The sequence below is a fragment of the Aaosphaeria arxii genome, assembly GCF_010015735.1.
Source record: "Aaosphaeria arxii CBS 175.79 unplaced genomic scaffold BU24scaffold_5, whole genome shotgun sequence".
Taxonomy (NCBI): Eukaryota; Fungi; Ascomycota; class Dothideomycetes; order Pleosporales; genus Aaosphaeria; species Aaosphaeria arxii.
The window spans coordinates 590,228-616,929 of NW_022983478.1; the positions used below are offsets into that span (position 1 = coordinate 590,228).

Here is a 26,702-nt window from a genome sequence, read left to right on the forward strand (position 1 = left end):
GCATTTAACTGCATCTTTCCTCTCCCAAAAGAAAAAACAATTAATTAATAACATTTTACATCTCCGTGCATCTCCTTCGTTCTTCCTTCAAACATTCGAACCAGACCATAGCTATGAAGGGCCCCTATCCCGATATACAAGGTGGAGGCTCGTTGATCCTTGCCTGGCAAGTCCGCAACAAGCGCATCCTCGTCGTGGGAGGAGGAGAGGTAAGATACCCTACAGCCTACCGACCCTTGTACGACCATTCACATTGACAAAGTCTAGGTTGCCGCTGGTCGCATCGTAAACGTCCTCAACGCCGACGCAAAAGTCACCGTCGTTTCCCCCCGCTCCGGCCTCAACGATGAAGTCGCCTACCGCATCGATCAAAAGCAGGTCGAATACATCGACCGCAAGTTCGAGCCCTCCGATCTCGATGGCGTCGACATGGTCCTGACCGCAGTCGACGACCCGGAAGCCTCCTCACAGATATTTAAGCTATGCAAGGAAAAGCGGATACCGGCGAACATCGCAGACGTGCCTCCGGAGTGTGACTTCTACTTCGGCAGTGTCCATCGCGACGGCCCGCTACAGATTATGGTCAGCACGAATGGCAATGGCCCGAAGTTGGCGAATATCGTGCGGCGACAAATTGCGGACGGTCTCCCGAGTAACATTGGGGCTGCGGTGACGCGAGTAGGAATCCTCCGGCGGAAGCTGAGGAAGATTGCGCCGGCACAGGAGGAGGGTCCAAAGCGAATGCAATGGTACGAACATAACAATGATCAGTCTATTGGTTGCAGCTGCTAATTTCCCCACTAGGATGTCCAAGGTCTGCGAACAATGGAGCTTGGATGAGCTCTGCGAGATGACGGAGGAGGACATGGAGGAGTTGCTAGGATACTACAAACCGAACACCATCCCAAGCCTCGAATCTGTCCGCCTTGGGGAGCCTGACGGAGCATACGATGGACCCTTTCTGATATAATCGCGCATGATATCCGCTCTACACTAATTTCTACGCACTTTTTTCCATGTGGTGCTCGGCCACGTGATATCGAATTCTTAGCATTGGGTTGGAACACCAGCTACAAGTCGGCTGGTGAACAGGAGCACCTTTTTTTTTTATCAATCTTGAATTTGTAAGACCGTATTGTAATATGTGGGTTTGCTATAATATCCAGGTAGATATGTTGAAATCAGCAAAGCTTTTATTGTTCATTTGTCCATCGTTAACCGCTTTCGTAATTACATACTCTCGAATATCTTCCAGCGAATATCTTCCAGAGATAAGACCAGCACCAGAAGACTTAGAATATATTCAACAAGATGCAATTCTTGATTCAATTCATCTCTTACCAGGTACTGTTTTGTCCCTGAAAACGGCCAATCAAGTCAAAGGTGGCCCAAGCGTTTTCTTACTTTCCTATTCCAGTCTGTTGCTTTCACTAACAACTGTCAACTGGCTACCTACGAGGAACTTATCACCATTCAGCCCACCTTAGAGCACTACCTACTGAAAATACCTGAGACGGTTCAGCATTGCCAACATAATCGTGATCAATTAAACACAGCATTCAAAAACTACTGATGCTCTGAAGCTCCTGGCCTTCAGTTTCCATCTCTTGCTACGTAGGACTGGCGTACCAACGCGAACAAAGAGTCCCAGAAGAAGATATATCATTTTCGAATCGTCCGCTATGCATCCACAAGACAAAGACGCAACCACTTCATCTCGAGATAGAGACCTCGCAACTCTTTCTCCATACGAAAAGACAGATTTTCAACTCCTGGCCAATGCGAATGAAGACTTCAGGCAAATATGGGAGACCAACAATCACAAACTCGATTTCCACGACCCCGAAACCCACAAGACGTTGACAAAAGCGATCCTACAGGAAGACTTTGGCTTGCCTATAGACCTCCCGGATGACCGGCTCTGCCCACCGATTCCGAATCGAAGCAACTACGTGGCTTGGATTCAGCGCCTTCTTGACTCCACTGCTCCGAATCTCCAGGGTGGATATGATCCGCAGCGTCAAGTCATAGGCCTTGATATTGGAACTGGTGCCTCTGCGATCTACACCCTTCTCTCTCTACGATGCAGACCCAATTGGACAATGTGCGCCACTGATATCGACAAGAAAAGCTTCGACTATGCGTCGCGGAACCTCGCCATCAACAACATGATGACACGCGTCAAACTGTTACAAACTCTCCAAGACCAACCTCTGATACCACTACAATACCTCGCTGTCGAGAAGCTGGACTTCACCATCTGCAACCCTCCCTTCTTCCTCAGTCACGCCGACATGCACGCCAGTCTCGAAGGTGAAGATCGGAAACGGAAGCCACCCGCCGTCTGCACTGGCGCGGAAGTGGAAATGGTATGCGAAGGCGGCGATCTTGGATTTGTCACGCGCATCGTGAACGAAAGCCTTGTATTGCGCGACAAAGTCACCTGGTACAGCAGCCTGTTTGGTCGAATGAGCAACGCGAAAGCCATAATCGATCTATTGAAGAAAAACGATATCAACAACTGGGCAGTAGGCTGCATGGATCAGGGCTTGACAAAGAGATGGGTCGTAGCCTGGAGTTTCGGCGATATGCGTCCCGCGAACGACATCGCTCGTATCGAAGGCATCGCGAACGAATACCTACCATTTCCCACTCTCTACAAATTCCCCATACCAATCCAAAAAGATCTAGACACCGCCATCTCACAGCTAAACAGCCAACTAACCTCCCTCGATCTTCGCTGGACATGGGATCCAGAAAAGAAGTCAGGGGTCAGTATCGCCGCGCAAAACGTCTGGAACCGCTCGTATCGTCGACTCATGAAAAAGCACCAGCAATATCTAGCCAATGGTGGTGACCCCGCAATGACTGCCCAAAGACCAGACACGACTGCCCTGGCGTGCAGGATCGAAGTGGACGGCGACTCGAGAGAGGTTCTCCTGCATTGGCTTCAGGGTCGTGACGTTACGCTTTGGGAGAGTTTCTGTGGCATGCTTCACCATGCCCTTAAATGATACACCGTTTGAATTAAGCCTTCCACCAAACCACACAGTCATCCAAATTGAAAAGACAGTGTCACGTGATACCAACAACCGGCCCTTCGTGTATACATATTACATGTACATGCACCACTGAACGAAATTCAATGACGTTTACGCCCCGACCTGGCGGTACGCATTCTACCAGGAAACCCCATCCCTGTAGATTCGAATCCCGGGTTTTTGTCCCATAGCTTGGCAGGGGCCGTTGATGGGATGGCATGGAGTGTGATGGGAATCCGTAGACCGGGTTTCCTGGACTGCTGGGAACATTTCGTGCATGGAGATGCATCTCCGCCATGAAAATAAGCGCCTCACCGATTTCACGTTTGCAGTACAAATCCAATGACATCAAATCAGTGTGATGGAGAAATAACAGACTAATCTGAAGAAACTGAGATTCAGAGCTATCAAAGCAGTGGGTATTATTCTCATTATGAAAGTGAGTGACGGAGTAGACTACAAACACTATTGACAGTATAAGATTTGGTATTTGGTATTTGGAAAGTAAAAGGATTGTTCATTGATGCAGTCTTGAAATCGGACGATACATGATGCATCATCATCGCTAGACCGTCATCTACAGAACAAAAGAGTTGCACGGTACACGCGACACGTCATGCCAAACGACGCCGCGCCAACGCTTCGACAAGCCGCAAGGAAAGATGCGAATCGCCTTACTCGTTCTCCCTGACATCGATGATGGTGGACTTGAACTTCCTGGCGGGGATCTTGCGGTGGAACAAGATGTCGGCCTCACGGTAGGAGCGGCCCTTGAGTTCGGGGAAGAAGAAGTATGCGATGATCCAGCAGATGAGCGCGGTTCCGCCCCAGATGTATCCGCACTTTCCGGCGATGTTCCAGCCCGTGGGGTTGAGCATTTGCGAGGCGAGGTAGATCATGGGGATCTCAGCGACGTAGTAGGCGGCGCGACCGACACCCGTGCTGAGGGCTCGAAGGCGGACGGCCGAGGTCTCAGAGATAGCGGTGTATGTGATGGGGCCCATGGCACCGGCGAAGACAAAGGAGATGATGACTCCCAAGCAGGCCTGGGCATAGTTGGTCGCGCTGTTCTGGGGGATCGAGGCGCAGACTCCGAGGAGGACGAGGAAGGTGACGTTGACGGCCGTTCCGTAGAGGTAGATGTCACGGCGACCGAACCAGGCGGTAAGGAACCAGGAGCCAATGTTGGCGACCAAACCGAGACAGGAGTTGATCAAACTGAGCTGGAAGGAGAAATCGGTCGACATGCCGGCCTCTAAGAACCGAATTAGCGATTTTTCCTTCATAAAACGTAATGATGGAAAGCGGAAAGTACTTACGCTCGAAGAAGAAAGTGGCCTGGTTGGCAATCAAATTGCCGGCAAAGTTCTGGGATGCGTACATGAAACAGATGATCAATGTTCGCCTGAGATCGACACCCTTCCAGAGGTCCATGAGAGTCGGGGTTCCGCCCATCTTGCGCTCAATCTCTACGGTTCGTTCCACCATCGCCAGTGTATCTTGGTCGCTCTGGGATGATTTGCGGCCGAGACGTTGGACGGACCTAAGCGCCTCCTCCTTGCGGCCCTTGCGAACGAGCCAGTATGGGGATTCGGGAGCGAAGAAGATGATAAGCAAAAGAGGGGTCTACAGTCGTTAGCTGGCTATTATCCATTGTGTCGGAGGTGCGTATACTCACGGGGAAGAGCCACTGAAGAGCGAGGGGTAGTCGCCATGCCCACTCGTCCGTTCGCTTGTTGGTAGCATACGTGACACCGGCGACAATGATACCTCCAATCGACCAACTCATCTGAAGTGTCGCAGTAACGACGCCACGGAGAGGAATTGGGACGACTTCCGAGGCGTACGCGGGAGAGTTCGCGATGAATATGCCCCACGGGACACCCTCCAAAGCCTGGCCAACAGTGAGGACTTCAAGCGATTGAGCCTACAGCATGTCTATCAGTCATTGCATTTCGAAAACAGGGAGTGGGGGTGATAACTTACAAAGAAGGAAACGAAAATGGTGGCGTTCATAAGGATAAGGCCGATGATACAAGTCCAACGGTAGCCGAGACGGTTGGTGATAGGTCCGGCAAGGAACACACCCACGAAGGCACCGCATTGGCCAGACTGGAAGAGAGCACTCTGCCACTTGGTCTCGATGGTTTTCTTCCCGTTGTGCAACACACCATACCGCTCCTTGAAGGCGGTTTGCGCGACGAAGTTGCCGTTCAAGAACATGTCGAACGATTCCATGACCTGTAAAGCAGATTAGCATCTCTCAATTCCATGTGCAATGCAGACTGCCCATGGCTGCAGCCACACGGGAGCTAGGGCAAACTTACGATTGTAAAGCAGAAGATGAACGCCCAAAAGCAAGCCATGGGGTGGAGCTTAGCAGCCTCCCAAGCCCCCATGGCGTGTTCACGGTTCTCTCCCTCGTAGGCATTCTGCAAGAGATCGTGGTCGCCCAGTACTGCATTGCTGCTCGCGGTTTCCTTCTCCGTCAGGCCTGCTTCGGCCTTTTCGACGCCGGCCGCATGGTGCTTTGGCTCGAGTTCCGACATGTTGCAGTGTCGATTGCTGCGGTTGTGTTTCTGTCTTGTCTTGTCTTGTCTTGTCTGTGTCTATGCCAAAAAGCCAAGGGTAAACAAGCAGTGGCCCTAAGAAAGCGACAAGAACAGAGCGGGCAGGCTGGGGTGCTTAAATGGAAGTTTCCCAAACAAACTTCACCTAGAGTTGCCTTGCAACGAACGTGCGGTTACGACTCAGATCCGCTACGTCGGGCGGCAATTGTACCAGGAGGGGAAATGGGCCCTGCCATTTGAGCTAGGTAGCAGCTACCTAGTTGGCCCCGAGGTGAATATGGAATATACCAGTGCCCGTCCTATCACCCGATGCCTTTTCTCTCACTTCACCCTGGAATCCTGGAGACGTCGTGCCAGCCTGCCAGCCTAGCTCTTGCGCTAGACGCCGTTGGACAGAACCTCACGATTTCGGCCATTTCTTGGAATTATTTCACAAAAGTAATTAGCTAGGATAGCTCTACTCTCCCGTCTCCAGCTCTGCGTCTATTTTCATCCCATCTCGTCTTGCGTGTGCGGAGCTGTACGCTGCTAAAGAGCATCGCATGGATCTCGGATTCTCGGGGTAAGTCTGTGCTACCAGCGTCCGGCCACCAAAGGATTGACCCTGGCCCTGGGGCATTTCCCCCCGCGGGGCTCCGCGACAGGTTACGGAGCGCCTGAATTAGCCAATCTGCGAAATAGTTTCTAGTTTCATTCGTGGAACATCTGGCCAAGGATCAGGACCATGATTTTTGTTTGCGGGGGTGGAGACAACCAGCCTATGTAACCCTGCAAGAATGGCATACGGTCTACCTACCTACGTTAGTTAGGTGGGTGGCTAACTTGGACGGTTGTGGTGTCACGGAGACACTATTAGTCTATTACCTACACTTCACTACGAGGTACTCTTTCATTCGCAACCTCAGGCCTGCACGCTCGCATCCTTCGGCAAGGGCCAAACGAAGGAAGGCCCATGACCAGTCGGTTTGGGTGCTGGATTGTCCTCCTTGCCTTGCTGATTGGACATAAGCAGGACGACATTGTCAGAACACGGCTCGCAGCCTTCGCCATACAAAAGCCATGCCATACTCCGGGGTAACATTGAGGGTCCAATACTCCGCACGATGATGATCACCTTCCTACCTTACGCAGGCGCGTGTGTATGTGTAAGTGTAAGTGTGGTGCGGGATCCACGACCGACCGTAGAAGTCATCTGGAACAATCCGTATCGCTCCAGCTCTCCGCCTCCGCGACGTGCACTAACGTACGACCCACGATTTATTGCAGCAGTTCAGACCGCTCGCGCAAGCGATTGTGGGTCCCCGCGTCTCGAGGGACAAGCTCAGCTTTTCCCAAGCCGCGGCATCGCGGCCGTTAGTTAATTGGGGAACGGAAAGCTCGAGGGCTAGGAAATCTTGTTTTCACTTTATGTTGTTTCCAGCCCGCCTTGCGCTTCCTTCGCACGAGGTTGGAGCTACGCTGCGAGTTGTTGTTGTTGTTATTCGACGGACGGACGTGTCGTCGAAAGAAGCCTATACTGCATTTCGCAACGGTTCCTTGGTAGTCTGAGCTTGTCCTTCTTGTTCCCATCGCCTTTTTGCCTGTGACGGGATTGTCAAGCCACAACCACATTGACCACCACCCGCCGCCAGCCCCCGAAATCACGCTTGGTCTGTATGGGGAACCCTTCCGCCTGAGCAAACGTCAAGGCGCGAATATCGTCATGATACAATGAATTGTTCGATGAGGCTCTTCAGCGGGAACGCAAATCGCGATTCGTTTTCGTGGTGGAGAAGGAGTATTAACTGCTTGTACACGCACTAGGTGTTGCCATCATACCATCGCTCCCCCATCCCGCCAATGGAAATGCAAGATGGGAATATTGTGCTGTACGATTTATTGCCTTGAATGTAAGATGGACACGGCTTGCCTTGCCTTTTGCCTTGCCTGTCAGACCTGGCAGACCGGGCTTCTGTAAAGCATAGGGTGCGGGTTATTGTCACACCACACCACAGCTGCAGCATAAATGATCTTGAGAAAATGTTGAGTTGGATATCAGCACATGTGAATGAGATTTCCCATGGGGATTGGACACGCAGATCTTTTGCTTTTCTTGCTTGACCTTTGTTTGTTGTGTATAACAAGACTCGCGCTCTCTCACTGCAAGTAGTAAAAGCTACTCCATACTCCGTACAATCTTCTCAAAAAGTATCGAGACTTTTCCTCGGAGATTGCGGACACTTCGCTTTCCATTCGTCCAAATTCCCACCTAGCGCATGGTTCCTATTCCTACTCGTAGCGTGCATGCGTGCGTGCGCATGTGCGTACTTTATAAGTACAACGATACCCTCGGCAACAAAGCCACCTCTTTGGCCTTCACAACCGGCTTTGCGGCGCTTTGGTAGGCTGCCACCGCCTGGTGGCGACGGTGAACGTCGACGTCCCAAACCAAACCCATGACTCGCTAGAACGGACCACCGCCCGCCCACGCCACCATTGCTTGTTTGCCATGCTCGCTCCGCTTCCTTTCCTTTCCTGACACTCCGGCGGGACGGCTGGGATGGATTGTTTCTTGCCCCATGGAGATAGCTATCCGGTGTGTTGCGGTGTGGTGCGGTGCGGAGGTTGTCGGGCGGTCAGGTGATGGGGCAACTACGTGCCTAGGTACATACCTAGGTAACTTGCCATCATCGCGTTTGTGTCGTCTCTCCTCATCTCGTCTCGTATCCCCGCCCGGAGTTGAGTGGAAGATATCTCGTGTTTTTGTAGATGGTAGGTATTCCGTACTACGATACGAGTGGGAGGTCTGCCGCTCCGAATGTTTTCCACAGCAGAGGCGAATCTGTACCCCGAATCTACCAAAATGCAGCGTCAGACTTTACCTCCGTGGATAGAACTCGGTGAAAGGAGTTAAGAGTGCTGACGAACACAATTCACTGGACAGCACTTACACCATGCTTGGGTACAGCCGCCTCGTTGGCGAAGACGGCTGGCTTGTATCCAGAGAGCGGTGCACTCGCACTTGCTGATTTCGACGTTGCCGTGTCGGAGGTACGGTCTGACGACGGCCAGAGTATGTAAAAACAACGCTGTAGCATGAACGAGACCGGCTCGAACTATGTATTTTGGAATCAATATTGCAAGGAAGAAGCTTGTGGTCTACACGAGACTCCAGAAAACGCCTCCGAAGAGGTTGATTTCATTTCTCGCTCCATTCACATCGTCAACGCCCCTGTCGATGTTGAAAGCCTTGTGCATGCAATCTGGACTGTTGCCACAGCAGGAATGCTGCGGATGTGTTCCAGAACGATTCATGCCTTGGTTGAAGGAGATGGACCCAGCTGGAGATATTGTACACATCACACTCAACTCACTGAGGTGTATCGTGTTCGTTCGACCCTAGTGTGTCGCGGTTTGGACAGTATGTCTGATGATGTTCGGGCGGGTGTCACTACTGCGCTGAATGAGGCAGGATTTCGCGGAAATCGGATCGTTTCATGAGTAATTTTTGTGGTAATGATGGGAGCTCAATTGCTAGATTCTTCTGTTCCTGTAGCGATTGTAAGCATGTAAGAATAGATCATAGTAGTGAGCAAGTAATAGAACAGATGACAGTCCCACCTTAAAGTACTTCGAATTTCTTCTGAACAGGTAAATCTCTAGAGCTAAGTCCCACTGCAAGCGTAAATTCACCCTCAGGAACTCGCCACGCTTGGTGAGCGACATCCCAAACACTCAGATCACGCCGCTGGAGTGAGAAAGATATGTTGATGCTCTGGCCCGCACTTACGGTTGCCTTCTCAAATCCTCGAAGCACCTTGGGTGTGTCACTTTCAGGTATACTGGCATAAAGCTGGACTGTCGTGGAGCCAGTACGATCTCCTACGTTTTCTACTTGGGTAGATACACTGAAGAGTTCTTCGAAGAGGTCAGGATTGCCATCAGGTTGTATGGTCCTCTCAGGATCCGGGAAAGCGGAGATGGTAGTATTGCCAGTTTTGTGGATCGACAATTCGCTGGTAAGTTTGAATGCAGTGTAGCCCAATCCGAAGCCAAACTCAAAAAGCGGAGTGATATTTCTAGCATCAAAGTGCCGATAGTCAATCAGGGTTCCTTCTGTATATTTCGCTTGCCACGCTTTGGAATCGGTTGCTTCTGGCCCTGTAAGATTAAGGATAGGTATGTCGTAGTCGGAATCCTTTCTTGGTATCGTATATGGTAACCGACCTGTTGGCTCTCGATCACCAAAGAGAACGTCAACAATTGAGTTTCCTATTTGCTCGCCAGGTAGATGCGCGGCTAGTATCGCAGTGACATTGTCGGATTCGGCCCAAGGAAGCGTATTAACCCCAGCAGAATTCGTTATAACAATGGTACTAGGACAGCGAGCGCTCACGCTCTCCACGACAGCCGTTGAATTCCAATTATTTTCGAAGGACGTACGATCAATTCCTTCAGATGCCCAGGTTTTGAGGAAGACGAGGCATACCTCCGGAACAGGCCAGATGCTGGTGAAATCGTCCTGGGCCAATCTTTCATTATCCAGTAGATACTGCACACGCCCTTTCCACTGGGAAGTACGGATGATAATGGCATGGAGAGGTGATATGATAGAAGAATGTCGAGCCGAACCGGAACCACCGCCAACATCCAAGGTCCCGAATTCATACCCGTTAAGGGTGCCAGCATATGACACGGATGTGAAACCACTCATCAAGTCTCCAGCTGCGTTGCCAAACACTCCAATGTTCTTTGGCTTCTGCAAGGGTAGCGTCCCATTCGAGTTCTTCAATAGAACCGTGCCGGCTGCACCCATTTCTCGGATAAGCTCAGCGTGAGTACCACGCACATCTCGAGCTTCGACAGCTCCAACATTGGCTAAAGGCACCTGCCGATTGTACTGAGCCGCCATGGCCAGGGCTGATGTTGGATCGACTGTTGGATATCCTTTGTCTTGGCCTAGAGCGAAGTAAGGCGAAAGGATCCTGCGAACCATATCATCCAGTCGAGACTCTGGTACAGTTCCATTCCGAACAGCAGCCTCTAAATTGATTCCCCACAAGGTCTTACCAGTTCGGAATCCGTCCAGGTCAGCAGGACCGGGCATGTTCATGTCTTGGCCAGCCAGAACTGCTTTTGCTAGAGATCGCGTTGCCGACCAATCCGAAACGACAAAGCCCTGGAACCCCAACTCTTTCTTGAGCAGTCCATCCACTGTATGGCTGTTTTCGCATGAGTGGGTGCCATTCACACGATTGTATGAGCACATGACTGACGCTACACCGGCTCTGATTGCGTTGGCAAACGGCCATAAGTAGAGTTCATGCATTGTTCGGTCGTCTATGTTGCTTGAATACGCATTGACAGTGACACCATCAATGACTGTTGCACTTCTCTGTGTCTCTTGCTCGTTCCCTATGTAATGCTTCGCATTTGCCTGAACTCCTTGCTCTTGAACTCCTTCAATTGTTTTGGCCATCGCCACGCCGGAGAGGTATGGATCTGGAGAAAATCCTTCCCAATTGCGGCCTCCAAGCGGATGTCTTCCAAGGGGTCCTGCTACGGGTCCGCACATATTAGTGAATAGGTCATCAAGGATCGAATTGTACATCTTTCTATAAGCCAACATTGCTCAGCGGGAGAGAAACGAGAATGGGGGTGGTACCCAAGAAAGACATTCGCTCCCTTCCCACGGAACTCTTGTCCAAGAGCCGATCCGCGCTCATACATCAATTGTCGATCCCATGTAGCACCGACAGTGATCCCAGACGGAAATACACTGATAAGATCATTGCGATTGAGACCGGTAGGCCCATCCTGAAGACAAATGCCCGTGAAATTGAGTCGAGGGATCGGAGCTATCACACCTATGCAGCCCATACCAGGAAACGATGCAGCTCCCGTCACAAGGTATGTTTTTTCTGAGATGTGGAGTTTTTTGATAAACTCGTCCGCTCTTTGTTGACCGTGGGCCCAATCAACAGTAGGTTTAGCTGTCCTAGATGAGTGTTCGCTTGCATGTGTAGGCATTGCAACCCATGCTGCAAGTGAGAAAAGCCACATCAATTGAGTGGTGAACATGATGGGAGTATTTCTTATTGAGCCAAATGGTAGTGGAATTGGTTATATGGCGTACTTCGGAAAAGCTCACATAGGCAGAGCTTCTACCTGTAGCATTATATACTGCCACGGCGAATCTCGAGACGCGATGTTGGCAATTGCTACCGCTGCCGAGATGTAAAAGTAGTCAATCGAACACGTTCCTTTCTTGCTCCTGTGATTCTAGTTGCCGTGCTCCTTCGACACGGGGTCCATTGTAGGTTTAAATGCGGGGAATTGGCTGCATGGTCACGATCGAACTTCACCCGGTAACTACTGGGTACGCTGATTACTTCCCTACACAGTAGGTACCTTGCCTGATGTAGCACATAATGAGGACATTTCAGGACAGTGCCGTATTCGGGACAATGCCGTATTCGGCGAATTGCTATACGCGTATTTGTACCCGGGACAATCCTGCATGAAACTCTAGCAAGTACACAAACAATCTTCCTATAGTATAATCCCTTAAAAAATAATAGCAGCTATAGTATACAGTTTAAAGTAGAAATTAAGTTTGCTAATATACCAGAATGTGGGCTTGAAATAGTTATAGATTTAAAATATCATGTCAACAGTGCAATGTTCTCTGCTGCGTACCCTTTTCACACCTAGTCATCGACGACACATGGTTGGAACATGCACTTGCAATACCACAATGACTCGTGAGCTTACTCGTACAACACGTCGAAATTTTATATTGGGAGATGATAGTATCGAGTGTCCAAAGGCTAAGGTTTGCCAAGATAAATATCCCGCGGGGAATTCCAGAGGGTGGGTTGCTTTAAGCCTGGCAGTTATGCAGCAACATGCGGCAATCGACCGATTTAATTCCCCGTGTTCGTTTATTGCTTCGAACTACCGATAGTATGTACTAGTCATGAAAAGACTTAACTACATAAATATAGGAACTTTAGAGACTCATTTTCCAACAAAGTTCGACTCGCTACCCAAAATATGGATTCTCAAGATTACCTTGACGTAGATGCTCTCATAAATGACTTGAGCCTGTCAGAAAAAATTGCGTTACTATCTGGTGCAGGTGCTTGCAGCACTGTGCCGAATGAACGCTTGAAAATACCGGTCCTTGAGGTATCTACGATCGCGTGTGCACGGTTTTGGTTCTCGCTAATCTGAATGGCCCAGACATCTGACGGTCCCCATGGATTGCGCGGAGGTGGTGGACGCTTCTACAACATGGTAAGTGGCTAGACACAACGCTCGATGACGATACATGGTACTCAAAGTCTGCGTTGCATACTGATACATACGTTCAAAGCCACCAGGTTATCAATTTCCATCCGCGACCGCCCTAGGTGCTACGTTCGATACAGAATTGATGTATGCCGCAGGTCAATTGATAGGGCAAGAGGGTCGTCGTAAAGGCGTTGGAGTTGCTTTAGCTCCCACAGTGTGCCTTCAACGATCCCCTCTGTTAGGTCGTGGTTTTGAGGCTTTTGGTGAAGACCCAATTTTGAGCGGTACAATGGCTGCTCACTATGTCCGTGGCGTACAAGACTGCAAAGTTGCTGTATCTCTCAAACATTACGTGGCTCACGACCAGTCCGCCAAAGCTCTAGAAGATGAGACTTTCATGTCGCAACGTACCCTACGAGAGCTTCACCTCCTTCCCTTTCAGATTGTACAACATCAAGCTAAGCCATGGTCGTATATGGCAGCATATCAACGCATTAACGGTATTCACGTGAGCGAGGACCCATTTTTGCTCAAGAAGATCCTCCGCGAGGAGTGGGGTTTCGATGGTCTTGTCATGAGTGATTGGTGGGGAACTTACAGCACCGCCGAAGCGCTCAACGCGGGTCTCGACTTGGAGATGCCTGGACCAAGTATTTGGCGAGGAAAACAGCTTGCCACAGCAGTAGACGCTCGCAAAGTCAGAGTGAAAACCATCGATCGAGCTGTCAGAAACCTACTCAACTTGATCAATAAGACACTTCATCCGCCTCGTCAGGATGGAGATGGTGAGGACACACCAAGTTCTCGAACTACTATTCGAAGAATGGCAACAGATTCCATTGTGCTTCTAAAAAATACGAGGCAAACACTCCCACTGTGCGCTGCTGATGCAGATACTTCTTTTGGTTTCATTGGCGAATTATTTGAGTACCCTGCGCATGCTGGGGGTGGCAGCTCCGAATCCACCCCATTTTATGTCAGCTCACCACTGGATGCCATCTCTGAAGTCCTGGGTGCCGGGAGAGTTCGCTACCAACCTGGATGCTACAGTGAGTCGTTTACTGGTTACTTATCATGATTCATGCTAATCTGGGACTGCTAGCACGGCGATGGACACCTAACATTAGGTCCGATTTATTCCTACCTGGGACTGAGAAACCTGGATTGTTTCTGGAATGGTTCGGAGAGGATCCACAGGACTTTCCGACAACACCGACTCTCCATACTAATACAACAACAAATACGACGATGTATTTCAGTCAATTGAAGATTGACAATGTTCCGGATACTTATTATATTCGCATCACTACCGATTACATTTCACCTCAAACGGGGACCTACCGTCTCGCTCTCTCCACATGTGGGAAAGCTAAACTCTTGGTCAATGATAATCTGGCTGTCGACCAATGGTCACGCCAGCCCCACAAGACAGACGATACAGCTTGCTTCAACAAGCTTACCACCGAAGAGATCTATGATATTGATGTTCAGAAGGGTGTCAAGTACAAGATGTGCATACTGATGACCAACAGGCCGTTGCAACCGATTGCTGGTACACCGGGGGCCGGAGGTGTCCGACTTGGCGGCCAGTTCTTGAGAAATGAAGACCAAGCGATTGTGGACGCAGTGGAGCTTGCACGTGAAGTCAGTATTCCCGTAGTCGTCGTCGGTCTTGGCTCGGACTATGAATATGAAGCCTCAGATCGCACTCACCTACGGCTCTCAAGGCGGCAAGATGAGATGGTCAGGAGAGTCTGTGAAGCAAATTCTCGAACCGTGAGTCATCCATCACTCGTGATCAAAAATGCGGAAGGCGTGCTGATTGGCTTTGTAGGTCGTGGTAGTCCAAACTGGCATGCCGATTGAAATGCCGTGGATCGACAAAGCCGCAAGTGTTTTGCACTGCTGGCTTGGTGGTCAGGAAACTGGTCACGCTCTTGCGGACATTCTCTTTGGAAAAACAAATCCCTCTGGTCGCTTATCTGTGACCTTCCCTAGACGACTCGAAGATAACCCTGCCTTCCTAAATTTTGGCAAGTCAGAACACTCGATCTACTACGGTGAAGGCGTATTCCTTGGGTACCGTTATTATGAGAAGCTCAACGTGCCTCCGCTGTTTTACTTCGGCCATGGCCTTTCTTATACAACCTTTGACTACAATAACGTAGTTGTCCCGGAAGTATTTCAAGGCGGTGCCGAAGGCACATTGACCATTTCTGTCGATGTAACAAATACAGGTTCCGTAGATGGTGCTGAAACGGTTCAAGTCTATGTTTCCGACTGCGAATCTTCCGTGCAGCGGCCACGCAAGGAGTTGAAGGGATTCACAAAGGTCTTTCTGAGAAAAGGAGACACGAGAACATGCCGCGTCACATTGGACAAATACGCTGTGTCATTCTGGTCCGAGAAGATTGATCAATGGGTTGCCGAAGCTGGAGAATTCAATTTCATTATTGCTCGAAGTTCCAACCCAGCGGATGAGTTGGTACAGAAAAGATTCAACCTTCCTGAGACATTCACTTGGTCTGGCCTGTAGTTGGTGTTTGCAAAGCAACCACGGTCCGCCCAAACAGAGACATATAATTAGAAGTAGTTGAAAACACAGTCACAAGTAGAATATATTGCCTTGATCATGTTAGTTGATACGGACGCCCGAACACTCCGTTACCAGTTTCTCCAGTTGGTGAAGTTTGCTGTTACCGGACTCTTGGGCAGTAGATGTGTCGACTGACACGGATATTGGCGCGTACATACAGGCACGAGGGTTCCTATGGCTATGTCGGACGATTCTTGAAACCATTTTCGACGCATCATTTATCATTGCTTGGTTGAAATAGCGTCGTTTAAGCCTCCCTCGGCGGGCAGGCTAGACATCGCCCCACAAGCTCCATCCACCCACTACCTATACTTCTTCCACGGAGAATTCAAGCACAAGCACATCAGTCGCTCTACGACTTCCAAACCTCACCTTGGAATGGAGACAAGGTCCGGGCAGAGCAATACAGCTAGCGCAATGCGTCAACATCAGCTTCATAAACCCGTACGATCGCGGAACAATCTCGCCGCGTGCGACGCATGCAAGCGACGCAAGGTCAAATGCGACGCCGGGGATCCATGTTCTAATTGTCGCATATCGCAGTTGACATGCGAGCATCAAATGCTGCCTCGCAAACGAGGGCGTCTATCGAGAGCGGCTGGCCCCTCGGCAGATACACCAATTCACAATGCGATGGGATTGGTGTTGACGCAAAGCAATGTCAACATGGGCCCATCTACCCCAGATGAGGGTTCTCATGACCATCTCCAGCTTCTTAGTGACGCCGTTTCCGATACCTCGACTCCTCCAAGTTCTTTGATAGAAGCCACGAGCCTGAATTCAACACTCGCTACCCAGGAGACAACGTCAAACATCCAGTCTGCGTTCTCAAGTCCTCTGCGCATTACAACCCGTCATGATTTTTCTCTGGACGCCGCGACGATTTCTCAAAAACTCATTCATGCTGTTCAGCCGTGCCATACCGAGACTATAACCGATTTCATGCACAAATGCGTCGATCTCTTCATGTTGTATCAGTTTCCAAACACACCAATCGCGCATGAACCAACGCTCCGGTCAGCAATTGCACTTTTCGATCGCACTTCGGTGATGTTGCTCGCATCACCGCCCTACGCCGACTCGACCTCTGTCGAGCCACTGAGACGATTTACCCTGGTCACGGCTATCTGTGCCCTTGTCATCTCTGTCATGCCTCGAGAGCTACTTGACTCCCCCAAGGACCTTTTCTGGCCATACTACTACGCATCACGAGCAATGCTGAGGCTCTATGAGGAATATGACTTGGAATTTCCCGACTGGTCCTCATTCTGCATTCGGACATGGCACTCGGCAGGATTGGAGAACACAACGGGTCGAGACGTAATCTCTTCACACATACATCGCGAAGGGACTTTCCTAGCACTGAAAGCTCGAATCTATGATGAGAAAGTTATCGGCTCCCTCCTTCCCGTTGATGCACGGCTCCTACGCATGAATTGGTGGCTGTCGTACCTGGCCGATAAGACTGCAGCAGCTTTCGACAAAGTGCCGTATGTCATTAGCGATGGATTTTGCGATGACAGAATCACGATTGACGAGGAGAAGGAACACGAGAATCTTCTTCTCGACCCGTCTAGGCCATGGAACCAGAATCGCTTTGAACATAGGCTCCTGCTCGGTTTTCAATTTAAAAGACGTCTATGGGCAGCAGCCGCAGACGTAGTCCACGGGATCAGACTGCACTCAAAAAATCATCGATCTGACTTTGCAGACAGCAGGCCAGATCAACAGTCCACTGAAAAACTCTATGGTCTGTATCTACATTTTTGTGGTATCATCGATGACCTTCCACAATGTTTGCAATTACCAGACGCTGCGGCTGGGCCCGTGGAGCCGGAAGTCGTGCAGTACCAAGCCTTGAGTTTCTGGGCCCAACGTAGTAATATACTCTCTGTGTATCACTGCATGAGAATTGTCATACTACAGTTATGCCTTGACGCCGATCTTGCTGAGGTGGTAGGACTTAATAATATGCCAATCTCGTGGGCCATGCGTAAACTTGAGATCTGCCAAGATTTCCTTCGCGAGTTATCACTCATACCATTCAATTGTTACAGAGTCCAAGGCGAACCTGCAGTAAGTAATGGCGTTCAAGGCATCACGTTGGCATCTGAAGTCGAATTGCTAACTAGGCTATTGAACCTAGGTCGAGCGAGTCCGTAGGGTTGGAAGCATTCTGCTGGCCGTCGTGAACGATCCGCCTACCCCGCCAATTGAGAAAAGAGCACGCACCCAACTCGAGAAGCTGTTGGACATCCTTTCCAGTTTGGACTCGAGAGCAACCGACCATCTTCAGGATCTGGAGAATAATGCCAACATCTGCTCATGAGACTTTTAGGAAGTGTTCTTTTGTTCAATGTTACGTCGAGTGCTATGAGGACAAAGGGGAAGAATGGAGTATAAATCTCCCAATGGCGGGATGCTCGCGATGTTTTCGATAGGATTTAGCAGAAATTTATGCTTTCTCTGCCTTATGACAATGGATTCTGCTCGCTACTTTAGTTAATATAATATTCTACAATGTCCTAAACATCATGACTATACACCTACCGCCTGCGCCGGAGAACTGCTTTTTGGGACATCCTGAAGGTCCAAGATTGCGGATCCTGGGTGGAATGGGGACGCCTGGGAAGTGGATAGAACGCACTGGAACTCAAAACGAGGTGTACTTAACTAGATGTACTTAGCTAGAGACTGTCAGATTGGTTAATGCAGCCAACATCCATGCGGAACTCACTTAGACTATTTATTGCGGCTCGCTCGCCACCAAATTGAATCTGGAAATAGGGGTCCTTCTTTGTTTTATTGTTTTTGCCTTCGGGTCACCTCATGTGACCGCTTGACCGTCCGTACAGGTTTGTAAGAAGGCTGCAAGACTTCGTGAAGCGTATATCATCTAGTCACAGGAGCAGAGCAGATGCCGCTGCGAATGGTTCACTGTGCACAAAGGAAGGAACCGCGTCTTCCTGTGTCTTTTATGATCCATTCACAGATGGTTCCGTATCAGAGGGCATCTGTACGGATCGCTTGGTTAGTTCTCGCGCGAAGTATAATAGGAGCAAGATCAACATCGAAAGGCGTAGAAGAGCTGGTCTAGATTAACATCAACGCTACGGTGATTCCTAGTGTAGCCCCATATGAACAGAGACACAGAGGCACAGCTATAATCCACGACTATTTTCTGGGGCATCGCGAAACATATCTGATATATGTAGATACACGATACCTCGTTACTCTGTATGATTCGCGTCGTGGTGAGCAACACTTTTAGCTTTCTCCTGGTCGTCATCATCGATGACTCGTTGTGTACTAGCCTTGCGCGGGTTTTTGGCCTGAAAGATGACCCCAAGCTCTTCAAGCGTCTTGCCTTTCGTCTCAACAAACAAAAGGAAAATGAGAACAATCTCAATCGCAATCCAGCATATGTATATGACATATAGTTTCCAGCCCAGTTTCTTGATACCAACACTGACACCAAAGGTATTAGTCATCGTCGCGATGTTCAGGAATACAAATTTGAGTGCTGAGCCCTTCGCTCTGGTTCGATTCTCTAGGACTTCCATAGGATAAAGGGTGGCCGAAGGTGTCATGCCCATGGCGAAGGCAATGCCGAAGAGATAGATAAACACAATAACACCGTACGAGAGATTTTTATCGTTCGGAGTCTGAGCTGTGCATGCTGTTAGGCCGATGTAGCATGCAAGCGCCCCTGCCAAACCACCCATCATCATTTTGCGGCGCCCGAATTTGTCCAGAATTGAAGAACCGATCATAGCAGCAAGCCAGCAAAGGATGGGGTTGATAGCATTGATTAACAGTTGGGTGTTTTTGTCCGTTATTCCGGCATTTTCGATCATGGCGGGCTAGATACACGGTAAGCGTCAGAGCTTTTCGAGTGCGTTGGGATCCACATACCATAAAGTATGACACGACGTTATTACCACTCCACTGCCCAAAGAAAGCAGTCAGGCAGACCAACATAAGTCTGTAACGGGAAGATCTCGTGGCTACAAGATCGCGATAGTCCCACCAGCTGGAAACTTTGGGATTCTGAAGTTTCTCGTCCATGATTTCTCGATACTCCAACTGGACTATAGGTGCATTCGCATCCCCGTCACCGTGATACTTGGCTAGCACTTGAAGAGCCTCATCAGTTCTATCTTTACTGATCAGCCAGCGAGGAGACTCAGGTATAAAGAAAACCAATATCATAGAAATCGCTGGCAAACCAGCTTGTAAGATAGTCGGTATTCTCCAGGCCCAGGAGGTAGCATAATGTCTGTTCACGTCATGTCAGTCTGGAGAATGCCTTGCGTGTGTTGCTGAAGATGTTTTTCAGGGGGAAGATTGGGCCAAACGACCATCACCAGCAGAGATCTCTTGGGGCTTGTTGGAGAGAAGCAGAGCATCGAACTCACCGGTTAGTACCGTACGTTGTCCATCCAGCAAGGATGTTCCCGACCCACCAAAAGTTATTGTATAGCCCAGCAGTGACACCCCGATATTTCGGTGGCGCCATTTCAACGACATACGCCGGTGCCGCAGCGTGGGCGATAACGGCACCGAATCCAAGAACAAATCTTCCGCCGATGAACGCACCAAGGCTGTTCGCCGATCCTTGTACAGCTGTACCCACGAGTACGATGAAACAACCAGTAAACATACAAACTCTACGACCGTACTTGTCATTGATGCCTCCACAAAACGGAAAAGCAGCGATCTGGGCGATATTGTAGATGATAAAGACAAGCCCGGTGGAAGTACCAGCGCCAGTGAGCCCGAAGCTTTCATGGTAAGGCTCCATTGCATTGATCGCGCCCATCAATGAGCCATCTGATTTTGGTAACATATTAGCATTTGTAGATTATTGAGGAGGCAGCGGCAGGGAGCTGAGCAGGCCTACCAAAGCCTTGAATGGTGGATATTAGGTAGCCCACCAGCATAAGGAAGTAGATGTGAAGCATATAGTGAGAGAGCATAGGTCGTTCATCATCCGCCAATATGGCTTCTGGAGAAGCCTCTGGCACTCGCTCTACCTCATTGACTAAGGCACCTTTAACGCTCGTCATGCTGGTATGGTGTCCAAGTGAGTCAATTAGACGGTGGAAAAACCAAGCAAGGGGATGTGCCTTTTTGAAGATGGATGTTCAGTGTATCCAAAGAACTGGAAAAAGGTTGCATTTAGACCTGCTCTGTACTCTGTTCAAAGAATATATAGTTGTTTCACAGATTCTCTCCCCATGGGGCAACTTAGTTCTCGAGTATGGGGTGATGCGCTATTGAGCTGGAGGCTTGGCAGTTCACTCCTGACGTTTAATCTCCACGGCGGATTTTATGGAAATTTCCGCGGTGACTCTACATAAATTCGGACTAGTATATTTTGCTTGAACTTTGTTTGAAGTCTGGAACAATGTCAACGCGAAGATCCACTACATTTAGAAGAGAAGCACTGCCTAGCTTAAACTAGATACTGTGCATCGGTTCACTTGCGGGGAAAAGACCGGGTGGATTACCCACATTGGAAACATAACTCTGGCTCTCGGAGAGATAATTGAGAAGGATGAAGAGTGATCCTAAGGGGATATATCCTCCATGGGCAGTTAAAGAAGGATTGTAATACATACACCGGATCCGGAGCATTGTCGTGCGGGAAACACCTGCCACTCCGCGGCTACAACTTAGGGAGGATACTATTGGTTTGGTACTTGCGATGAGCCAGAAAAAGATCTCCTTATTGGAAGAGTCTCGACGTGCCTAAAGGATAACGCGCGATTTGATTTTCAGTCATGCAGGCTGGTTGTGAGGTCTTCCTACCATGTCTGGGTCTGTCGTCTAAGTACTGAGACAAGGATCAACAGAACCGATGACACAGACTACCAATCAGAGGATGTGTTTTCGGCAAACATACTGTCGCATCGCATAGGTAGGAGAGCTTGCAGAACATTGAACAAACGATATCAAGTGCTGTTCTTGGGCTTGTTCGAATAGCGATGGTGGCGTGTAAGAAAGCTGAGGCTCTACAACTTCGACTAAGGAATATTGAGCGCAAATCAGTCTAATGAGCAAGTATGTCTCAGCGTTTGCGAAGACAGTATATCAACAAACATACATGTTGGCTTGGGTGACTGGCAAGTTAGCAAAATTTGTATTGTTGAACATGTGCAAAGCTGTACCAAGACTAATATGATCACATAACATACTACGGAAGTAATCAAACTTGTTATGGAACGGGGACTAAGTCTTGTTCTGAGGCTGTTTGTAGACCTTTCCATTTAAAGTCGTGGTAAGCGTTCCATTCGCGTTGAAGATATTCTCCAGAACGTTGATGGAAAGGTGAAAACCATCTTTGCTTGTTTCTTTAACGCCTTTGACAACTCCAGTCTGCACTATCCGGGAGTACCAATCATTAACAACATCCCATTCCGTTGGTCGAGTTATCGTGGCGTTTTCATATCCGTTCAGGATATAATCACGACCATCGGAGTAGTTCTTGTACACTACTGTTACACCCTGTTCTGCACCAGTTTTATCCGTTGTGATAACCACGTCAGCAGTACCAGAGACGTTGCCATGGTGCTTGTAGGTGCCGCCTTTCACAGCATAACGTGATGGGGGTGGACTTCCAGCGACGTAAGGAGTTGCCCAAGAGATCCAGTCTGGGCCAGCTTCAAACTTGGGAATTCGTTGAGGCGAGCGACTAACCAGCCAGGCAAGCATGATGCGGCTCCTTCGACCACCTTGGGCGTTCAATACAGGACAAGGAAGAGGGTTTTCTCCACCACAGGCGGGAGCAGTCAGCAAATCTTGATGGTAAACAATACGTGTGCCATCCAGAGAGAAATGCGGATCAGCCTTCCCATTCCAATTCGGATCGTTGACAGCACCATTGGATCCGTCCCCAGCTGCGTTAACTCGCTGGCCAAAGTAATTTCCACGGTCCCCGTATCTATCGAGAAGATAAGGTTGGAAGAAGCGACGCTCGCCGTTATTTCTAGTTGATGAGGCAGCAGCGCTGACAACTAAATCGATGATAGGAGGAATCCCGCGCATGCCTGATAACCACATCTGACGGTCGGTACCCCTGGTGTCTTGGATGACGGTCCATTTATCATCTGCAGAGATGTCGACAGGGTCTACGTATTCCGGGTGAGATGTCAGGCGCCGAATCTTGCCAGTTTGGAGGGAGACTGCGAAGACATCAAGGTTGCATGATTCCCATGGGTAACCTAAGTAAGTAATTTCGTGACCAGTTCCACTGAATCCTCGAAGCTCGCCGATTATAATTGCATTGCGGTCTATGATCAACTCATCACCCTTGACGTCGATGAATCTACCAAACTTGTCGTTGTGGAGAAGGCTCACTTTCTCTAAGTCGTAGCGCGGCGCAAGGGGGGTACCAGCAGTTGGGTTTTTGGTAAATTTCAAACGACCATAGTAGGAGAACTCGCCGCCCGCAACAAACGAGCTCCAGGCCAAGTGAGTGTCGTCAGGGTGAAGACGAAGCTCACGTATAGCACCACCTGGTCCGGAACCGTCAGCAGCAACATTCCACCGAATGGGGTAGATGAAAGTTTTCTCTGGAGAGACACGATCGTCAGTAATGTCATAGCCACCAGTTTCGATGATGTTGGGGCCAGCCAGAATCCGTTTTCCATCGTTAAAGGCTCGAGGATAGAGCATAGCATCAATGCGTCCAATGGAGTTCTCTGGCGGAACCCCACAGGTGATGCATCTCCAGGGGTCTCCGTTTGAAAACGTAGTATTTTGTGCGTTGATGATGATGATCTGCGTGCCATCGTAGATTGTGTCGGGCGCGCCCACAAAAAGTACAGAAGCGATAATATGGTTTTGGTCTCTGGTGAACGTCCCAGCTTGCATCTTGTTCAATGTTGTAGTGATACAGCCGGTGCCTCTTGGGTTTACCTCTACCGTGCAAGCCGCTCCCTCTGGGATGGCAGGTGGCAGGGGTATCTCGGTCACCTCAATAGGTTCTGGAGCTGGGGGTGAAGGAATCTTCGATTCCTCTCTAACCAAGATGCTAGAGGCACGAGTGCCAGCAGCAAGATAGCAAGCGACCGTGATAGTGTGAAACAACATTGCGAGCATTGGATTTGCAGTATTGACAAGTCGATTGTGATGGTGAATTACACGTTTATCACCGTACTATTTATACATTCAAATTCCAGAATTGTCATGCCCCGGCTGAGTCTATTCATCAATTCATTGACCGCGAATTTAAATCCCAAAACTCTACTTCGAGGAAATGTTCCACGAATCCGTGAATGTTATGATTGATCTTGTATGCTGTATTGGGACACTGTGCCAGCCTCTCCTCCCAATGTTTACCTCTCCCCGTGTTCCCCACGAATTTCATCCCTGGTGCATCATGCATCTCTAGCGGCATGCCATGCACACTACACGGACGGGATCAAGCGACGACAGATTTTGACCAGCAGGTTCGCATCATGCGCCTACTAATTGCACTAAGGGGTGGTTCGAAAACTGTTCCCACGGAGCAAAGACTATTGGCAGTATTGTACTTTGCCCGCTTATACAGAAAAGGTTCACGCATCTCGGTATTGGATCACATTTACGGTGGATTCAATAGCACTGTAAGCCCACTCGGCGTATGCGCCAGCTTTGGTCACAGTGATGGCCATGTTCCCGAAGTTGCTTAATGTCTCCACATCTCACATGCTAGAGATCATTGATCGCACGGATTGTGGAGGATTCAGTTCAACCTCCGTGGAGCCATTGTCCCCAAAATCGCCGAATATCAGGCTAATTAGATGATAGTGCACCGAGTGGTGCTTGCGTTGCTCTCTGTTCTGTTTGCATGGCATGCCCTTGTCGTAGCCTCTGCTCGGCATGGTATCAATATGCCGGATACACCAGCTGCACACTGAAAAGTACTCGACGGCTTAGTGGGTCAGCTTTTTGTGGGTTACAATATCATCTGCCTACATAACGCGTACACGGCCTTTAGCAGGAGTAATCATATCGCTGCGTCTCAAATTCCAGTGCTTCCTTGTCCATTCACTTCGATCATTCCTCAACCCATTTCTTCGCTACCGTGTTCACCCTCTCATTCGAATTCCTCCTTTGAACGTTTTCGATCATAATGGCCGAATCGAATAATGGAGGGGATAAACTCTTCATAGAGCATCCGCGCTTGATCAAGCATGGGAGTAGATGGGAACTACTCGTGGATGGCAGACCATACTTGATCCTAGGTGGGGAATTGCAGAATTCCTCGATGAGCTCTGCTCGCTACATGGATACAGTATGGGAGAATATCGCCAAGTTAGGTGTGAACACTGTGCTGGGCCCCGTCTCTTGGGAAGATGTAGAGCCTGAAGAAGGTCGATTCGACTTCACTGAGCTTGACGCCGTGCTTGCTAGCGCAAGAGCGCATGGTTTCCGCATTGTGCTCATTTGGTTCGGATCTTTCAAAAATGGTACCCATCTGCTTCTTACAAAAAATGGTTTCCGAGAATCAATACTGATCATTTTGACAGGAATGTCGAGTTACACACCCTCGTGGGTCAAGACCAATCCTCAGCGTTTTCCTAGAATGGAGACACGCAATTCTGAAGGCGATTTGGAAATTTCCAGCGTTATCTCGATATTGCACGACGAGTGCGTACAAGCTGATGCAAAAGCTTTCGCAAGGCTAATGCAACATCTGAAGACGACCGATATTGAAAGGACAGTGATCATGGTCCAGGTTGAGAACGAGGTCGGCCTCCTCGGCGACTCTCGCGATCGCAGTCAGAAAGCAGAACATGTTTTTGGATCACCGGTACCCAAGGCTCTACTGGAGTTTCTCCGCAACGCTTGGCCGTCGCTCCGCCCGGAGTTGAAAAGCAAGCTTTCAAAATTTGAGCGAAGCACCGACAATTTCATACACGATATCAGCGATACTAGAGCATGGAAAGACACTTTTGGCGAGAGCATCTACACAGATGAGATCTTCATGGCATACCACTACACTTTGTACGTGGAGAAGGTTACCGCTGCAGGCAGACAGGCCTATGATATCCCACTATTCACCAACGTGTGGCTCCCAAAGCCGGGGAGTACGTCTTCTAACGACGGCATTGTCAGTGGCGGTGGAAAGCCTGGGGAGTATCCGTCTGGAGGTGCGGTCAGCAGAGTTTTGGACATATGGCACGCATTTGCGCCAACCTTGGACTTTATATCGCCTGATATCTATATACCAGACTACTCCGGGATATGTTCAGTTTACTGCCATGGTGGCCAGGCTCTCTTCATACCAGAGCAACACAGAGATGAATACGATGCCAGGAGAATATGGGAGGCACTTGGCCGCTTCGGTGCCATTGGAGCCAGTCCGTTCGGCATCGATACACTCGATGTCGAAACAGCTGGCCTCCGTGCTCACTATGAATTACTGAATTCTGTGTCCAGTCACATTATGAAGGCCCGCCTAGAGCCCGACTCGATTACTGGCTTCTTTTTCGACGAGATCGATGCTAATGGGACTGATCCTACACCACCACTGATCAGGACGCTGGGCTCATACGAACTTCGTATAAGTAGGGCGTCCGTGTTTGGTCAAAAGGGCCCTGGTTGCGGCATCGTTATTGCATTGGACCAAGACCGATTCCTCCTGATCGGGGCGGGATACAACATTGAGTTCAAGTCGCGTGTTCCTTCGTCTATTTTCACCGGAATCTTGAGGTTTGACGAAAAAAGCGTTGTCGATGAGATGGGCACTCTACGGACGGAGAGGAGATTTAATGGCGATGAGACGAGAAGCGGAAAGTGGGTTAACATGCCAAACAAGAACCCTGATCTCGGAGGATGGATCCCCATTTCGATACCTGCTAGAACCATGATTGCTGAAGTCGTAGTCTACACTCTTACAGAAGAAAATCTAGGTAGTAGGTAGGTGCGAGGATGGACAGAAGAATTGGTCTTGTTAAAATTTACGATTAGATGGCCTCTCAATGGTTACATCCTGAACATCTGCCATGCACTGCCGTACCAGTCACACTCAACCTTGACCAGGCTAGTCGTGTATCGTATTCTCTACGCGATACGACACAAAACGCTGGTTTGCATCCGCACCGGCTAAAAGCGACCATGTGCGCCTGTTAGACAGTACAAGTACTTGTAGAGTTAGAGGTTACGTGAGAAGGTCAGAATGGTCGAGACTACACTTACCGGCGACCATTCGCCCACTCCTCACAAGAG

The 26,702-nt window shown here is 49.4% G+C and overlaps 9 protein-coding genes across 9 annotated transcripts; 4 read left to right on the plus strand and 5 right to left on the minus strand.

Moving 5' to 3' along the window:
• Positions 1-113: 113 nt before the first annotated feature.
• On the plus strand, positions 114-2,857 carry BU24DRAFT_433738 (siroheme synthase; the record flags this gene model as incomplete). The annotated part of the gene is made up of 6 exons (XM_033529993.1): positions 114-209; positions 268-749; positions 805-919; positions 1,171-1,174; positions 1,723-2,446; positions 2,533-2,857. The coding sequence occupies 6 exons, from the start codon at positions 114-116 to the stop codon at positions 2,855-2,857; spliced, it is 1,746 nt and encodes a 581-aa protein (XP_033382655.1).
• Positions 2,858-3,552: 695 nt separating this feature from the next.
• BU24DRAFT_213093 (general substrate transporter) lies at positions 3,553-5,994 on the minus strand. Its single transcript, XM_033521962.1, has 5 exons — positions 5,369-5,994; positions 5,028-5,282; positions 4,720-4,968; positions 4,361-4,667; positions 3,553-4,296 (listed from the first exon to the last, which is right to left on the minus strand). Exons 1-5 carry the CDS (start codon positions 5,588-5,590, stop codon positions 3,716-3,718), a joined length of 1,614 nt encoding a protein of 537 aa, XP_033382656.1. The 5' UTR covers positions 5,591-5,994; the 3' UTR covers positions 3,553-3,715.
• BU24DRAFT_213001 (uncharacterized protein) lies at positions 5,824-6,812 on the minus strand. Its single transcript, XM_033521961.1, has 2 exons — positions 6,480-6,812; positions 5,824-6,295 (listed from the first exon to the last, which is right to left on the minus strand). The coding sequence occupies exons 1-2, from the start codon at positions 6,659-6,661 to the stop codon at positions 6,058-6,060; spliced, it is 420 nt and encodes a 139-aa protein (XP_033382657.1). The 5' UTR covers positions 6,662-6,812; the 3' UTR covers positions 5,824-6,057.
• A 2,400-nt stretch (positions 6,813-9,212) lies between these two features.
• On the minus strand, positions 9,213-11,620 carry BU24DRAFT_348612 (glycoside hydrolase family 3 protein; the record flags this gene model as incomplete). The annotated part of the gene is made up of 2 exons (XM_033523573.1): positions 9,213-11,149; positions 11,239-11,620. The coding sequence occupies 2 exons, from the start codon at positions 11,618-11,620 to the stop codon at positions 9,213-9,215; spliced, it is 2,319 nt and encodes a 772-aa protein (XP_033382658.1).
• A 1,026-nt stretch (positions 11,621-12,646) lies between these two features.
• BU24DRAFT_492978 (glycoside hydrolase family 3 protein) lies at positions 12,647-15,487 on the plus strand (the record flags this gene model as incomplete). Its single annotated transcript, XM_033533932.1, has 5 exons — positions 12,647-12,781; positions 12,836-12,889; positions 12,969-13,935; positions 13,989-14,662; positions 14,721-15,487. 5 exons carry the CDS (start codon positions 12,647-12,649, stop codon positions 15,420-15,422), a joined length of 2,532 nt encoding a protein of 843 aa, XP_033382659.1. The 3' UTR covers positions 15,423-15,487.
• Positions 15,488-16,148: 661 nt separating this feature from the next.
• Positions 16,149-17,811, plus strand: BU24DRAFT_463119 (uncharacterized protein; the record flags this gene model as incomplete). The annotated part of the gene is made up of 2 exons (XM_033532084.1): positions 16,149-17,558; positions 17,629-17,811. The coding sequence occupies 2 exons, from the start codon at positions 16,149-16,151 to the stop codon at positions 17,809-17,811; spliced, it is 1,593 nt and encodes a 530-aa protein (XP_033382660.1).
• A 901-nt stretch (positions 17,812-18,712) lies between these two features.
• Positions 18,713-20,446, minus strand: BU24DRAFT_441855 (lactose permease; the record flags this gene model as incomplete). The annotated part of the gene is made up of 4 exons (XM_033530479.1): positions 18,713-19,345; positions 19,398-19,761; positions 19,901-20,315; positions 20,386-20,446. 4 exons carry the CDS (start codon positions 20,444-20,446, stop codon positions 18,713-18,715), a joined length of 1,473 nt encoding a protein of 490 aa, XP_033382661.1.
• Positions 20,447-21,716: 1,270 nt separating this feature from the next.
• BU24DRAFT_481770 (saponin hydrolase precursor) lies at positions 21,717-23,579 on the minus strand (the record flags this gene model as incomplete). The annotated part of the gene is made up of 1 exon (XM_033533198.1): positions 21,717-23,579. The coding sequence occupies one exon, from the start codon at positions 23,577-23,579 to the stop codon at positions 21,717-21,719; it is 1,863 nt and encodes a 620-aa protein (XP_033382662.1).
• Positions 23,580-24,603: 1,024 nt separating this feature from the next.
• On the plus strand, positions 24,604-26,397 carry BU24DRAFT_481773 (glycoside hydrolase family 35 protein; the record flags this gene model as incomplete). Its single annotated transcript, XM_033533199.1, has 2 exons — positions 24,604-24,940; positions 25,001-26,397. 2 exons carry the CDS (start codon positions 24,604-24,606, stop codon positions 26,395-26,397), a joined length of 1,734 nt encoding a protein of 577 aa, XP_033382663.1.
• Between the last annotated feature and the right edge of the window lie 305 nt (positions 26,398-26,702).